Source organism: Microcebus murinus, chromosome 3, assembly GCF_040939455.1.
Source record: "Microcebus murinus isolate Inina chromosome 3, M.murinus_Inina_mat1.0, whole genome shotgun sequence".
Classification (NCBI taxonomy): domain Eukaryota; kingdom Metazoa; phylum Chordata; class Mammalia; order Primates; family Cheirogaleidae; genus Microcebus; species Microcebus murinus.
Genome location: NC_134106.1, coordinates 31,510,245 through 31,525,540, shown reverse-complemented (window position 1 = coordinate 31,525,540; position 15,296 = coordinate 31,510,245). Strand labels below are relative to the sequence as shown.

Genomic DNA, 15,296 nt, shown 5'->3' with positions numbered 1-15,296 from the left:
AAGGTCATCCTTTTCCCCAAATATCATGGGCATTTTTTCAGGATTTTTTTTTATGATGTCAACTTGACTCTCCCTTTTGAATCCTTGTGGGCATGAGCATTCGGCCCTCCCAGCCTCAGAGGGAAGAGAACCCTTTCTCAGGTTTTCTGTTGCATCTGGCTCCATGCCTAGCTTCATCCCGAAGCAGCATTCTGGGTGTGTGGGGCCACCAGCCAAACAAGCCCCTATGGAACAAAAAGTGTGTCAGTGTAGACAGGAATGAGCCTCCAGAGGGCTGTGGGGGAGGAAGGCAGTGAGTCCCAGACATGACACAGGTGGCTTTTCTGGCACTGGCCCATTTGGACCTGTGAGGCCAGGCTCTGGAATGGTTCCAGAACCTAGGATTAGCCACATCTTAAAGTCATAGGGCTTGCTGCCAGCCTGACCTGGCATACAGGAGGAGAATGGGCTGAATGTCTCTTCTGGTTCTTTCCTATAATTGTTCACATGCCTAATTTCAGAGTGCAAGTTCCTATGTAATGGCTGGGACCATGTCACTCACGATTCCTATTCAAGTGTCTTCTACAGGGCATGCATATAAGAAAGAATGCTTAATTAATGAGAAGAATGGTGTGTTCTCAACTGAGTTAAAAGCCACTGGTCTTCCTGCACTACACTGCGGCCTCCCTGCCCTTCCTCTCTCTGTTATAATAGAGTAAACTTTCCATGGTCCTCAGATGAAAACACTTAGGAGAAGCTACTTAGGCTGCTTCTTTATCCCATGCCAAGTCCTCAAAGTGCCAAAGAGCCCACTGTGGCACCCTAAGCACGTGATGGTGCTCACTGTCCTAAGCCAGATCTAAAAATCCAGGAAAGCCAGCCAGAGGGAAAGTCATCTGTGTGGCTCCACCTTTACTTCCACTCCGATAACACTTCGGATTTTAAATAAAAAGGACAGTGCCAGTATTGGTGGCAGCAATATGATTGATGCAGGAAGGACTGATCTATGAGAAAGGACAAGAGGACTAAGGGAATCCATTGGCCCTTCATCTAAGGAGAATCCCAAAAAGCTGCAAGAGGACTGAAAGCAATTAACCAACATGGATTTGGAGAGCCCACAGCAAGTCCTCTACATGAAACCAAGGCCTGTGGGGGGCTACAGAAAGATAAACCTAGTCTTCTACGTAGTGGATCTGTAAATTATAGTTTCTAAGGCTATTTTAATTTCTTATTTCAAGTAATAAAAAGACATGATTACTCAGATTGAGCTACAACAAAGTCAAACTATAGATAAAGCAAATCTCCACACTAGAAAGGACTCTGGTGATTTCTTAAGCCATCTCCCACCCAGTGCAGGAATCACTCATAGTATCCCTGACCAGAGTCATCTAGCTTAACTTCAGAGAACCCACTCCATCATGAGGGAGCCAGCTCCAGTTCATAGCAGCTACGTTTTTAGCATATTCTTCCTCTCACCTATTGCCCCTGGGTCTGCCCTCTGGATCCACAGAGGACAAATCTACTCCCTACGCTTCATGCCACCAGCAGAGCATTTTCCTGGATCTATTGCTCATTGCTTTCCAACTGACAGCACCCAGTCATTATAAATGGTAGTGGGCAAAAAGTGGTGTTTTATTTTGGGAATACTGTCATTAAAAAAAAAGAACGAAAGAAAGAAAAAGAAAAGGGCTCAAGCAGTACCCTTAGGAGTATGGAGTACTTAGAAGGAACTAGGAGCCTAAATGTCAAGGCTGGAGACTTATCTGCTTCCAGGTCCTCCTACCCATGTCAAAGGTGACAGAGGTAGGCACTGGGCCAAGAAAGATCTAAGTCTGTGATCCTACAGAGTGGTATGTAATTCTTAACTCCTCAATCCCTGAATAAGGGTGGTTTGGGGATCCAGCAACAGTCATGCACGCATGCACTGGGTCGCCTTAGCAAAACTTAAAGGGGACTGTAGGGCTGTGGCTAATTACAGAACTGGTACTCTTCCCTCCTCTTCCTCCTTGTCCAGTAACAACAGGCAGACACCAACAATAAGAGACCCACTCATCCCAGTACCACCTTCCCCACAGGAGGAGAATTAGACAAACCATAAAAAGAAAGTCTTGCTCCAGGTCTACCCCCAATTCTTCCATCAAAACTATTATCTAAAAAAAAAAAAAAAAACCATTATCTAAATCAGCTAGTAACCCCTACCTTCAAGGAGAAAGGGATTTCCCTGTGCTCTCTTGCTCAATAGCAACTCTCCGAAGGCAGCATTTATCTTTTCCACTCACTAAATTATGAAGACTTGCTGTTTAAAACTCACTGCAAGAACCTCCTCTACCAAAGGAAACTAAGCAGCAATGAAAATCTCTCTAAGGGGGAGGGAGGTGGGCCTAAGGACCAGTGGACACAGAAACAGCATCTCTCAGACAGGCAATGGCTAGACTGGGGAAATCCCTCTATGGTCAAACGTTAATGCTCACTTCTCTCTTCCTTACATTTTACTTTGGGCTTTGGCCACTGACTCCCAGACTGGAAAACAGTGCTGGCCAAAATTCCTGGTTGGTAATGTTTCATATGACAACAACGACCTAGACTCTCAGAAGGACCACAGAAGGAAAATGTCTTGGTTTTTCTCTCCTATAGACTATGGAAACCCCATTAAAGTGACTTTTAACTAGAGCTCAGGCCAAATCCATTTATTCAGGAAAAACCCTACCAGAGGTCCCAATAAACATGAACTAGCACCCAGGATAATGACAGGCTCCTAAAGGCAGCAGTGCTGAGATGCCCTTAGAAAACTTTCCACAGATGGGAGATTCTGAAGGAGCACCCATTATACCCAACTCCAATAGTGGATCCCACTCCTCCCAGTCTAAAAGGGCTTTGATTGTCACCAGCTTGTGTCCCAGGGGACCTCCTCTGCTTACTCCTCTCAGGACACATGATTTTTGGAAAAAAGAAGGAGGGATAAAAGACAGAAGAGGCAGCGGAGAAGGCTGAGTTTGCTTCTACTTTGGGAGATACCAATGAGAAACATCTTCACCCCGTAGAAATCGTGGCTACTGGGAGCAAGCACTGAACTTAAAGCAGTTGTGAGAGACCAGGGTACTTGACACTTATTACTGTTAAAACCTCAAGACTTAGCCCAAAGGGAAATGAGTTACAACGCTGTCTTGTCTAAGGGCTACTCACTTCTTTTTAAAGAGCTTGCGGAAGGAGCTGCGAAAGCCCCCTTTCTGGTCTTGCCTGGGATTTTGATCGCTGAAAGATGTTTGTTCACTTTCTCGTTCTTCCTTTGGACAAAACCTGGTGGTGTCTTCTAAATGCATCTCCTGAAAACACAAAAGAAGGATTTTTTAAACTCTTTTCCAAAGTTATTATCTATCCTGACTGTGGGACAATTTTTTTGCCTTCTCACTTTCCTCTCCCACCCTAAAAGACTATCAGTGGGCACTAAATCCCAACTAAAGCAAATCTAGGCTAATGAAAAAATCAGGAGGTAGAAAGAGGATAATTCTCTACTGGAGTGTAATATTTTCTATGCATCAAATAGTCTAGAGTAGAATATGATATAACAATAATTAAAAATAAGGAAATAAAAAATTTTAGCTAATGTTTTAAAGGTACAGAAATTAAATCCTTATTTTGGCACCAAAATTGTCTTACTAGAAAACCAGCAGTAATCCCCTCCAATCTCTGGGTGTTTCTCTTTCTACAAAATAAGAAAGTTCCTTAATTGTAATACTAGTTTTAAACTCATGTTCCTAACTCTCCATTTTAGAAATAAAAGAGGGAAAGAGTTTTTGAGAGGTCAGACCTGCTTAGAACTAAATGTTAACTAATATTTCCAACTTGCAAATATCCCTTTAATACAACTTTTACAATTTTTTACCCATGATTTTTTTTTTGAGACAGAGTCTCGCTCTGTTGCCCAGGCTAGAGTGCCGTGGTGTCAGCCTAGCTCACAGCCCATGATATTTTGAATATAAAGTAAAATGAACTAAAAATAAGCTGTATCTTTTGTGAACTCCTTAGTTTCTTTTTAAATGTGATATGTGCTAAACAGATGTGTATATAATTTATATGCATACAAGCTAGATATGCATACATATATTTACATTCTATATAACCAAAATATTTACTTTGAGGTACCTGTAATTTAAAAGCAACCTAAAAATAACTGCTTAATTTTGAATAGCCTTAAAAGAACCCAAGAAGTCAAAGCAAAAACCATAGCAATGATGCCATGAAAGTTTCATGAATGAGATGGGTGACTGCCTCCTGACAGAGAAGCAAAGCATGGGGATGAATTTTTTTCAGGAAACAAATGGATTTAACTTTGAGAACTTAACTTGGGTTGTAGTAGCAGATCTAGAAATTCTCTCAGATTCTACCAAGATTCATAACTAAACCATAAAGATCAACATCTTGATGGCTTAGTGCTGTATTTCCCAAAGTGTGGTTTTGGGTTTACAGGATCAGCTGAGGGCTCTATTTAAAATGTAGATTCCTGAGCCCCACCCCCAATTTTCTGAATCAGAGTCTCTGGAGTTAGGCCTAGGTATACTCCTTCTGCAAACTTAGGTTTGAAGACCTGTGGCTTAAGGCATGCTTCTGCCCACATGCACATAATGTTTACATGAGTCACCTGGGAATCTTCCTAAATTCTGATTCAGTAGGTCTGGGGTACATATTCTGCATTTATAGCAAGTTCCCAGGTAATACATTCACTACTAGCCCAAGGTCCACATTTTGAGAAGTGGGCTTTTAGAGACTATTTAGTGACTAAATCTATTGATAATATCTTGCATTTATATTGCATTCCATACTGTTTAGTGACTAAATCTATCAATAATATCTTCCATTTGTACTATAAAGTAAGACATACTCATGAACCTTATTTTATTTGGCCTGATCCTCACCTGTCAGGTAGGTAAAGTGTATATATATATTCTTATTTTTGTAGATGAGAAAACTGGAGGCACACAGAAGCCAAATGAAGTGTCCAAAAGCCAAATGAAGTGTCCAAAAGCAGTAGGCTGGGCAGTAAAGCCAGGACTAGAACCTATATCTCCTGCACCTCAGGTGTTCTTCACACCAAAGCAAACTGTCTTCTTTCTTGACCCTTAAGAAAACATGAAGGGGCAGGGCGCAGTGGCTCACGCCTGTAATCCTAGCACTCTGGGAGGTTGAGGCAGGCAGATTGCTCAAGCTCAGGAGTTCGAAACCAGCCTGAGCAAGAGTGAGACCCTGTCTCTACTATAAATAGAAAGAAATTAACTGGCCAACTAATATATATAGAAAAAATTAGCCGGGCATGGTGGTGCATGCCTGTGGTCCCAGCTACTCGGGAGGCTGAGGCAGCAGGACTCCTTGAGCCCAGGAGTTTGAGGTTGCTGTGAGCTAGGCTGACGCCACGGCACTCACTCTAGCCTGGGCAACAAAGCGAGACTCTGTCTCAGAAAAAAAGAAAACATGAAGGACTACCCTTCCTTCGATACCTCTGCTGGGTAGGGGTAGAACATACAGAATATGTTTGAAGAGATGGAACATAAGTTTTGCATATCTGAACAGCAAAGAGCTGACACCTTTAAGGATAGGACTTTCGAAGAGTTTATCTCCTGCAACTATCAAGCTTTGTTCCAATCACATACAGAGAATTATGTATTTGATTAGGAACTGTTAGCCCTTTGGTGGATACAAGTTTCAACACCTCTTTGCCCCCAAGGCTTGCAGACACCAAGGTTAGACATCAAAATACATCAACATTCATCGAGGCCAAAGAAGATGTTTTTGAGTCAATGCTTCTTTCACTAGTTGGGATGCCCCTGTCCCAATGGAGTTCACAAATTAATGTGACACCGTTTTCCAGTCAAAAGGAAGGTAAGCAGAAATGAAGCAAACTTCCCAGGCAGTCTACACTGAGATGGGGCAAGTTGTCTCCTTCCTGGCTACACGTAAGAATTGTTGGGGTACCACGTTCATACTCTGAACATTTAAAGGACGTGCACCACTTGTGTACGGCATTTTATAAAAAGGGCAACTGTGAGGTGCCACAAGCCTAAGTTAGGGATCCCTCCCTAACTCCTTAAGTGTGTGTGTGTGTGTGTGTGTGTGTGTGTGTGTGTGTGTGTGTGTGTGTGTGTGTGTGTGAGACAACACAGGTGTAAAAATGGGTCGAGGTCTCCTCTGCTACCTCTTTGCTCTGCACATGGACATGCGGTGTGTCCCGGTAGAGGAGAACGCGCGCAGGCCGCGCCGCGCCTCCCGCGAGTGCCTGGCCTGGGCTGCCACCCCTCCACGCTAGTGAGCTCGGGCTGCTCCCTGCAGACCTAGGCCCGGGGCCGCCGGCGCTGTGGCTTTCGGTTCGGTTTTACTTTACCCTCCTTACTTCCAAATAGGTCTGTTTTTCGCTTTGGGACCTCTGTTGGGGGAAGAAGGTCCGGGGCGCGCCGCGGGCGGCGGCGGCAGCGGCGGCCGGGCCGTGGGGCTGCGCGGCGCGCTCGGCCTTGAGCGGCGCGCGGCCGCCGCTGCTGCTGCGCGTGCTGTAGAGGCGCGGCGCCACGCCCTCGGGGGGCGGCGCGCGCGGGAACTCCTTGAGCGAGCGGCTCAGCGGCTTGGCCTTGCCGTGCGCCTGCGCCGCCGCCTCCAGCTTGTAGGCGCCGCTGCTGCCCGCCGGCGACGTGGCGCTCTTGGGCAGCGGCTGCAGCGGGTGCTCGGGCCGCTCGGCCTCCATGGCGAAGCTGACGGGCCGGAGGAAGCAGATGTCCAGGCTGGACTCGGAAGAGGCGGGCGAGCAGTTCTCGAAGAGGGCCGGGGCCTGGAAGGACTCCTCGTCGTAGGGCGCGGGCAGCGCGAAGATCTCGCCGCCGTACTCGAACTCCTCGTAGGCCGTGGGCACGAAGCCGCGGGCGTCGGGCAGGAGCTCGGCCGGGGCGCGCAGGGAGCGCTCCACGTTGCCCAGCGGCTCGGCCGGAGAGGGCTCGAAGTCCATCTCCGGGATGGCCTGCAGGGGCCCGGCGAGCGCCTTCACGTCCTGCTCGGCCGCGCAGAACTGCGCCGGCGCCAGGAGGCTCTCGGGCCTCTCGTGCTTCCGGCCCTCCATCTCCCAGTCACTGGGCTTCCCGGGCTGCATGCTCTCCATCAAGCTCTGCTGCTGTTGGCTTTTCTTCCCTGGGGGCATCAAATGTCTTTAAAGGGAAAACAGAATACAAAAGATTTGTGCTTATGAGCAGCGCAAGGCCCAGACCAACACACATCCCGCCAGCTCCTCTCCGCCCCTCCCAGGGGCCGGCGTGTGTAATCTACCTGGCCCCCCAGACTCCGACTGAGCAGTTCCCACGAACCCCTGTGCCCAAGTGGGAGAGTGGAAGTGGTGGTCCGAACAGCGGATGCCCAAAAGGGTCAGTCTGAGGTTCTCGTAGGCAAGGCACGACGCAGAGATGGCTGGTGGGCCAAAGACTTCATCTCTGTCCCTGTGGAAGCTGTAACTCTCCTCACCACCTGTCAGTGTCCCAAAGTACCTCTTTTCAACACTTTTCTCCCCCTTGCTTGCCTAGCAGAGTCATGTAAAATAATGGAAACTCAGCTTATGTTCCACCCGTGGGTCATCACACTTAAAAACCAATTCTTAGACAATGTAAATATGACATGATAACTGTTGAACCTGGATGATGGTAAATGGGGTTCACTGTACTCATCTGTGTAAATTTTAAATTTTCACAATAAATTTTCAAAAATACACCTTGTGCCTATGAAGTATGCTATATAAGTCATCTTTATAGCATACTTTACAGCAAACTTTATAGCATACTTTATAGCAAACTTTCACCCACAAAGTATTACCAAAAAGTAAAAGCTACCACTCTGTATATGCCCAATTTCATGGAGGGTTTTTGATTTTTGAAGTCATGGGTAACAAATAATTTACATAGTTTGCAAACTAGGGTAGCATACCCTCAGATGGGATGTGATTTTCCAATTGTGCTGGACTTTAGTTGCCAGAGAGTTGTAAATGAACACTGACTAGAAATAGTTATTTTGCTAGTTTATTCGTATTTTAATTCTGCCATGAAGAGTGCAAATGTAAATGCTAACACTGAGTCTTAAAATGAAAGTAGATCTTATGTTTACAGATGTGAAAAGAAACAGTGAAACAAAATATTGACCTGACTCAATTCTCTTTTAACTAAAAAGATTGTCGATGGGTTTTATTTTCCCTGCACAGAGTGCAATGACAGCCATAGTGTTTGGTCTGGGATAATCTCTAGGTATTTAATTTTTTGGCTCTATTTGTAGCACTTCAAAGAAGATAAATTTTTGTCACTCTCAAGAGTTGAAGTGATCCACGAAGTAATATCCACTTTCTTCCTCTTCCCACTCTCTGGGCTTGCCCCTTCCCATTAGTGCCTTCCTCTGGGATCCACGCATGTGGTCATCTGCTTGGCTGGCACACACAGGCCTGATGAGGAAGTGGAGAAGGAGTCCCATAGATTATACTCCTCATGCAGCCTGGCTTGCTAACTGACATACTAGCTGGGACCCAAAGGCATTGCTATTAGCCTTTCCACAGCAACAGGTGCTTACGCGACACCGGGGCCAGAACTGGGAGCAGAAGGGTAGGGTTGCAGCATCTCTTCTGAGTGGATCCCACTGTCACGGACAGCCTCAGGGCCTGCAGTGGGGGAAGCATCTTGCCCGGCATTTGCACACTGAGAAGCCAGCCCTTTGTACAGCTTTGCCATGGATGACCTAACAGAATGAAAGTAATGATTCTCAGGTTGTACAGTGGGAAACTGGTTCTCTGAACACACAGATTATGCCAAGAAAGATAGACAGAGGTCTCTCAGATGAAGCTTGCTGTCTATCTCCAGGGCCCTCTAAACCAAGTTGCTTACATAATAGAGTCGGGAAGAGTCGGGAAGCTGATTAACTGGCTGAAAAGGGCCGGGGGAAGGGAGCGGTGGAGAAATATCTTCCTTTAGAGGAGCCCTGGCTTGGGAGATAGCATCTTTTTTTGGTCTGAAGCACCCACAGAAATGATCCTGTTTTCCTCCATGTGAGTTGGGATGAGATTGAAATAAATCCATGTCATTAGGAAGCTCTGCTATGGGTTACTTCTGATCCCTCTGAAACCCAAATTCCCCTTAGTCAACCCTTCTTGTTTCTTCCTAGCGTGAAATCTATTCAAAATTCCCCTCCCTAACATGTTTTATTTTTATGCATATCACATGCCACAATCTAACTTTTTATTCACTCACCATCCAACTCTAAAAAGTAAGCTCTGTGTGGGATTTGGGGCTGCTTTGTTCAGTATATTCAGTATGTAGAACAGTGCCTGACACACAATAGATGCTCAATAAATATTTGTTGAATCAATGAAGGAAACTATATTCTGGCCTTTAAACTAATTTTGAACCATGTAAGTTTAGGGAAATTGAACTATTTTTGAGGTGATTAGCAACATAAGAGGGAGTCTACACAGGCAGTAGAATCAAAGTGCTTTATATATATATATATTTTTTAATTTACTCTTTTATTATTATTTTTTTCTTTCTTTCTTTTACCCTTCAGAAGATGACACACCAAGAAGCAAAGTGCTTTTTTTCTAAAGTAATTTCCACCAGGTAGTAAGTGTCTTCCTCTGGTAGCCAGCCTAGCCACCTCTCCTCCCTCCCCTTCTCTTTCCCTTACACCTCTAGTCACTGCATTTTAGCCACTTAACACACAATGTGGTTACTTGTGACAGACACCCAGTGACTGGTCTATATGCCTATTCTCAGAAGCCTTTGATCAACCCTCTAGACTGCACCATCAGAACCTTACTTCTTGAGCTTTTTCCGTTTCTGAATAAGCAACTCCTCATTGCATTGAAACAGCAGAGTGTAGTGTGAGATAAACACCCGGAGGCGCTGAACACACACCAGTAGTAGGTAATAGTCAGGGTGTTCCTGTTCTGTGAACTTCAGGACATTCTGGATGGAAGAACAAAGGAAGCAGCAATTAGAATGAAAATTTGTTTTTGTCTCTTCTGAACCTTACTTGACCTGTTGTGAGAGTTTGGTAGCCATTTAATGAAAACAACTAGCAACATTACATATGGCCCATCCAACATGAAAAGCTGAAAGGTCAAACTTGTTACTCTCTGTCCATCCATCACACCAAGGGAAAATACGTCACTATTGTTCCTATTTGAGTTGGATGCAAACATAAAATAATTTCATTTGAAAACTTAGAAGAATCTACTAATTAGATTTCTGAAGTAAGGGAAGCATTCTAATAATTGCTGCCTGTAAGCAATGCCTTAACTCAAATGAGTCAGACCAATGATGAGAACATCAGGCATCAAGGCAGGCTGGGGAGGGGGATGTTTACGATCAAGCCTGGCAGCCCCTACTATTATTATACATTGTCTACTGTGCTATAGCGGAGCATGCGTCCAACTTGGATCTGGGAAAGCTAACGGTCATTGAGTACTTCCTGTTTCTAGGCACTGAGCCCTTTACATATATTATCTCATTTTATTTTTACCACAATCTAATTAAATAGGTACATTTATTACCACCATTTAACAAATAAGGAATTCAAGGCACAGAGAAGTTAAGTGATCATCATTAGGTCACGATCTAGTGAACAGTAGAGGCAGGAATTGAACACAATTCCAGACAGTAGAACCAGGGCTTATTTACTACATTCTGCTGCCAGCAAGACCAGGGTTTCATCCTAGTTTTTTCACCTACTACATGTGTTAACTTGGGCAAATTCCTTAACTTCTTTGACCCTCCATTTTCTCATAAAAAATGATAACAATTATATCCTATCTCATGGGATTGTTGAAAAGATAATTATTGTGAAAAAATGCTTTTAGGGTCTAAAGACACATACAGTTTGGAAGTTTTGGTTTTTGTTTGTTTTTTTAGACAGAGTCTTGCTCTGTCGCTCTGGGTAAAGTGCAATGGTGTCATTGTAGCTCACAGCAACCTCAAACTCCTGCACTTAAGTGATCCGCCTGCCTCAGCCTCTTGAGTAGCTGGGACTATAGGTGCACCACGCCACCCTGCTTATTTTTCTATTTTTAGTAGGGACAAGGTCTCACTCTTACTCAGGCTGGCCTCAAGCGATCCGGCCACAGCCTCCTGGAATGCTAGGATTACAGGCATGAGACACCGTGCCCAGCCTGGAAGTCTTTTTAATATTGATATTGAATGGGAAGGAGATGAAGGGGAAAAATATATAAATATATTTATTACCACTGAACTGTACATTTAAAATGATAAAGATGGTAAATTATATATGTATATTTTACCTCAATAAAAAATAAATTTAAAAAATACTGATACTGGGCTACTTCTACCTGCGATTAATCCCAAGCATTTCTGTTTGTTTTTTTGTTTGTTTGTTTGTTTTTGAGACAGAATCTCGCTTTGTTGCCCAGGCTAGAGTGAGTGCTGTGCGTCAGCCTAGCTCACAGCAACCTCAAACTCCTGAGCTCAAGCAATCCTCCTGCCTCCCTAGAGTGAGTGCTGTGGCGTCAGCCTAGCTCACAGCAACCTCACACTCCTGAGCTCAAGCAATCCTCCTGCCTCAGCCTCCCGAGCAGCTGGGACTACAGGCATGCACCACCATGCCCGGCTAGTTTTTTCTATATATATTAGTTGGCCAATTAATTTCTTTCTATTTATAGTAGAGACAGGGTCTCGCTCTTGCTCAGGCTGGTTTCGAACTCCTGACCTCGAGCAATCCGCCCGCCTCGGCCTCCTAGAGTGCTGGGATTACAGGTGTGAGCCACCGCGCCCGGCCAATCCCAAGCATTTCTAAAATGCTTTCACTTTTTTTTTTTTTTTTTTTTTTTACTGAATTACTTAAGAAGATCAGTCAGCAATTAAACCAGAACAGGTGGGTGGTGGGAAGAAGAGGGGCTGGTAGGAGTTGGTGAGCCTCTCCTTCAACACTACTTCTTCCAAGATGCTACAAGCCCTGTGAGAAAAGGGTGTGAAGAAGTCAGCTCATCAGCTTCTTCATGCCTCTTCTGTGACATAAAGCAGAAGCATTACATATGGTAGAACCTTGGACCCCAGCCAAAAGAAAGCAGTCAGGATAACAGTTAAGTGGGCAGGTTAGGTAGATGCCAGGAGGTGGTGTTTAGATGGCTGTAGAACCAAAGAGAAAGGGAATAAGGTGTTCGGGATCTAGCAGGAGTGGTTATAGAAAGATCCTGGATCAGTGGAGATAGAAATTGCTGGTAAATAAAGATAGAACTTCAAAGGTAGCATAAGGAGTGATACGGAAAATGTCGGGCGCCGGGATGCAGCCGCTTGCTGCCTCCCTGTCGCTCCCATCTCCGTGGGCCAGCGCTGTGCGTGGCCAGTTGGAGGTCACGCCGCTGGGACCTGGCCGGTCGCAGAGAGCCACCTGGGCCGCAAGCTGGAATGCCCCCAGGCCCACATGCTGCCGCCTGTTTCTGGCCACAGCTGCTTATATGATACTGATTGGGTAATTTTGAATCCCACTGTTGTTGATTGGATGTTAAAGCTTATTGCTGATTGGATGTTAAAGCTTGTAGTTGATTGGACGCTTTTTGAGCCCTACCAAGGGTATAAAAGCAGGAGGAGAGCAAGCAGAAGGGGCAGAAGATGGGAAGAAAGCTGTAACACTAGGTGTGCTGAGCCTGCTGTGGAAGAATAAAGGCTGTATGCCACCGCTCGGTTCAAGAGCTGTAACACTAGCTGTACACATTGGTGCAACGGGAGCACGTTTTCAGAGACTTTAGCTCATCCCACAGGGTATGATGGCATGGGGGTAATCATAACAATCTGAGATGTAAACACTTCTTAGAAATACTAATGATTAATGATTCTCTAATGAGCCTTTGAGATATTAATGATTCCTAGAAGCCCAAAAACAATAATTTTCATGCTAAAGCATGAAAATAAGTTTAGTGGCTTACTCAGCTATGCCTACCTGCAGATGTATCAGATATTCAGGGATGCGCTGGACTATGTGAAAAAACAGCGTATAGATGTCAGATTTAATCTCTTCATCACCCTGCATGAAAGAAAGGCGGAGTCACTCTTCAATATCCCTCCAGCTCTGGCAGCAGAACCCCAGAGTCTGTCCTCCCAGAGCAGGAAGGGTTTACTCCCAAAGTATTTTCTTCCCAGAGATTGTCACGAAGCACTGATCTCTCATGAGAGAGGCCACATATTCAGGGACATGCCTAAGGAGACAACTCTTCTCCAGCAGGGAGCATATCATATACATCTTTCAAATCCACCCAAATTTCCAAAGTACCCTCTCCTTCTCCTCATCTTAGCACAGTGCTAGACAGAAGACACTCAGTACTTTGTATTTGAGTTGAATGAATACATTAAGGTTCTCCAACAAGTAATCATTGCAAGGTTTACCAATACACCCTAAGGGTGGATTGGAACCTCATGAGAGTGGGGAACGTGATTAGAAACTAGCCAATTTTCCAGGCAGCAAAAACGTGGGATTTTCTCCATGTTCTTTCCCTTTCCTTCTCTTCCTTTCTCTTTCCCAGATATTTGTTGAATGCTAACATGTGGTAGGCATTATATTGAGTTGGGAGTGGTGGGGTATTGACGTAGAATGTTAGAGCCCTTTATCTCTTGTGAAACTTGATTAACTCTCAGCTTTGTGGCTTCTGACATTCTTTTCTTTTCTTTTAGGTCCAATTGACCTAAAATAACTAAAATTGTTACATATGTATATGTGCTTATTGAGCACCTATTATGTCACCTCGGTAGCAATCGCAAAGCAACATGATTAGAGCCACCTTATGATCTTATAAACTCACAAAGGATGACTTGATTTTCATATTTAGATTCATATCCTCGGAACCTGAAAAAAACCACCACACACAGCATGCAAGCTGCAGCCTGAAGATCTCTGTATAGAGCACCTATTTAGTTTGTCCATAGCTCCAGTGGAATGGAATAGAAGGTCAGTAAGGCAGGGCAAGGACAAACGCAGTGGCACTGATCTTTGAGTGGGCTCCTTTAACCTCAGGTAGGAGTTTCAGTGGTTCTGTTCAGGCCACTCCCCAGCCTGGAACACAAGTTCAGAGTGCATGTGCTGTATTGACGGGGAGGATGAGCAACACCATAAGGATCACATGTGCATACAAAGAACAGCACATACATAGAATTAACGTACCTCCTTCAGAACAACCACGTGAACCAATGAGATGCACTCAGGCAGGTCCCTCAGGTAGGCAACATAATAATCCAAGAAATTATTCTTGAAAACAAACACAAAAACGCATGGTAAGAACCTAAAAACAGGAATGTTAATATTTTTACAGAGCAATATATATCAAAAAAAGAACTCTGCAGAGTTTATCTTATTCATTTAATGGGTCCTTTGTTTAATATCTTTTGGGGGTTTTTATTCATCTTTTTAAAAAATATTTTTGGGCTGGACAAGGTGGCTTTCACCAGTAAACCCAGCACTTTCGGAGGCCAAGGTAGGAGGATTGCTTGAGGTGAGGAGTTCGAGACCAACCTGTGTAATATGGCAAGATCCCATCCCTACAAAAAAAATTAAAATATTAGCTGGGTGTAGTGGCACATGCCTGTAGTCCCAACTACTTGGGAGGCTGAGGCAGTAGTATTACTTGAGACCAGGAGTCCAAGGATGTAGTGAGATATGATTGTGCTACTGCATTCCAACCTGGGCAAGAGAGTGAGACTCTGTCTCTTAAAAAAAAATCTTTTTGATTTTAAGGTAAACATCCCTTCAGCTTGAGAATCAAAACTCAATAGCCCTGCTTTCATGAGAGAAAGTAAAATAATAAACAAAGGGAATCACATAAGTTGAAAAACTATTTTTAAATTGTGAAACAATAAAAATGTATATTTTGTTTTTTGTAATTCTTTTTCATTTCAATTATCTACATCCAAATGAGAGACTTTGCCCAACCTGCGTTATATATCTAGACCAATGGTTCTCACATTTTCTATTAATTGCATATTTCTACTAATTACATATTCATCTATGCATTATCCCCTGACGAAAATAACTCTCAGCTTCCAAAGATGTATTTCCATAGATATAATAATTCTCAGCTCAGAAAAGCATACAGAACATGAATGAGTAAAGTGCCATTACATCCACCCTAATCTATACAAGTAAACAATTTGTAAACTTTATACGTACAGTTGAGAATCATTGGTATACAGAAATTGATTGCAGGCAAAATCTGGCAGCCAGACCAATTTTAATTGGCCCACGAAATATTTTAAAAATAAGAAAATTCCATATTTACAGCTTTTATTAAAATTCAGAAGATCTAGCAACTCTAGTCC

General features: G+C 44.1%; 1 protein-coding gene across 5 annotated transcripts in view; it reads right to left on the bottom strand.

The window, feature by feature from the left end:
• Positions 1-15,296, bottom strand: part of ARHGEF33 (Rho guanine nucleotide exchange factor 33) — a 79,560-nt gene that overhangs the window by 4,423 nt on the left and 59,841 nt on the right. For 4 of the 5 annotated variants that reach the window (XM_012788500.2, XM_012788501.2, XM_012788502.2 and 1 more), the window contains 6 exons: positions 14,146-14,229; positions 12,931-13,014; positions 9,796-9,944; positions 8,557-8,721; positions 6,353-7,160; positions 3,163-3,302 (listed from right to left, as the gene is read on the bottom strand). In XM_012788500.2, coding sequence (XP_012643954.1) covers positions 3,163-3,302; positions 6,353-7,160; positions 8,557-8,721; positions 9,796-9,944; positions 12,931-13,014; positions 14,146-14,229 — 1,430 coding nt within the window. The remainder of the gene's footprint in view (positions 1-3,162; positions 3,303-6,352; positions 7,161-8,556; positions 8,722-9,795; positions 9,945-12,930; positions 13,015-14,145; positions 14,230-15,296) is intronic. The other variant, XM_076000692.1, reaches the window with a different exon arrangement.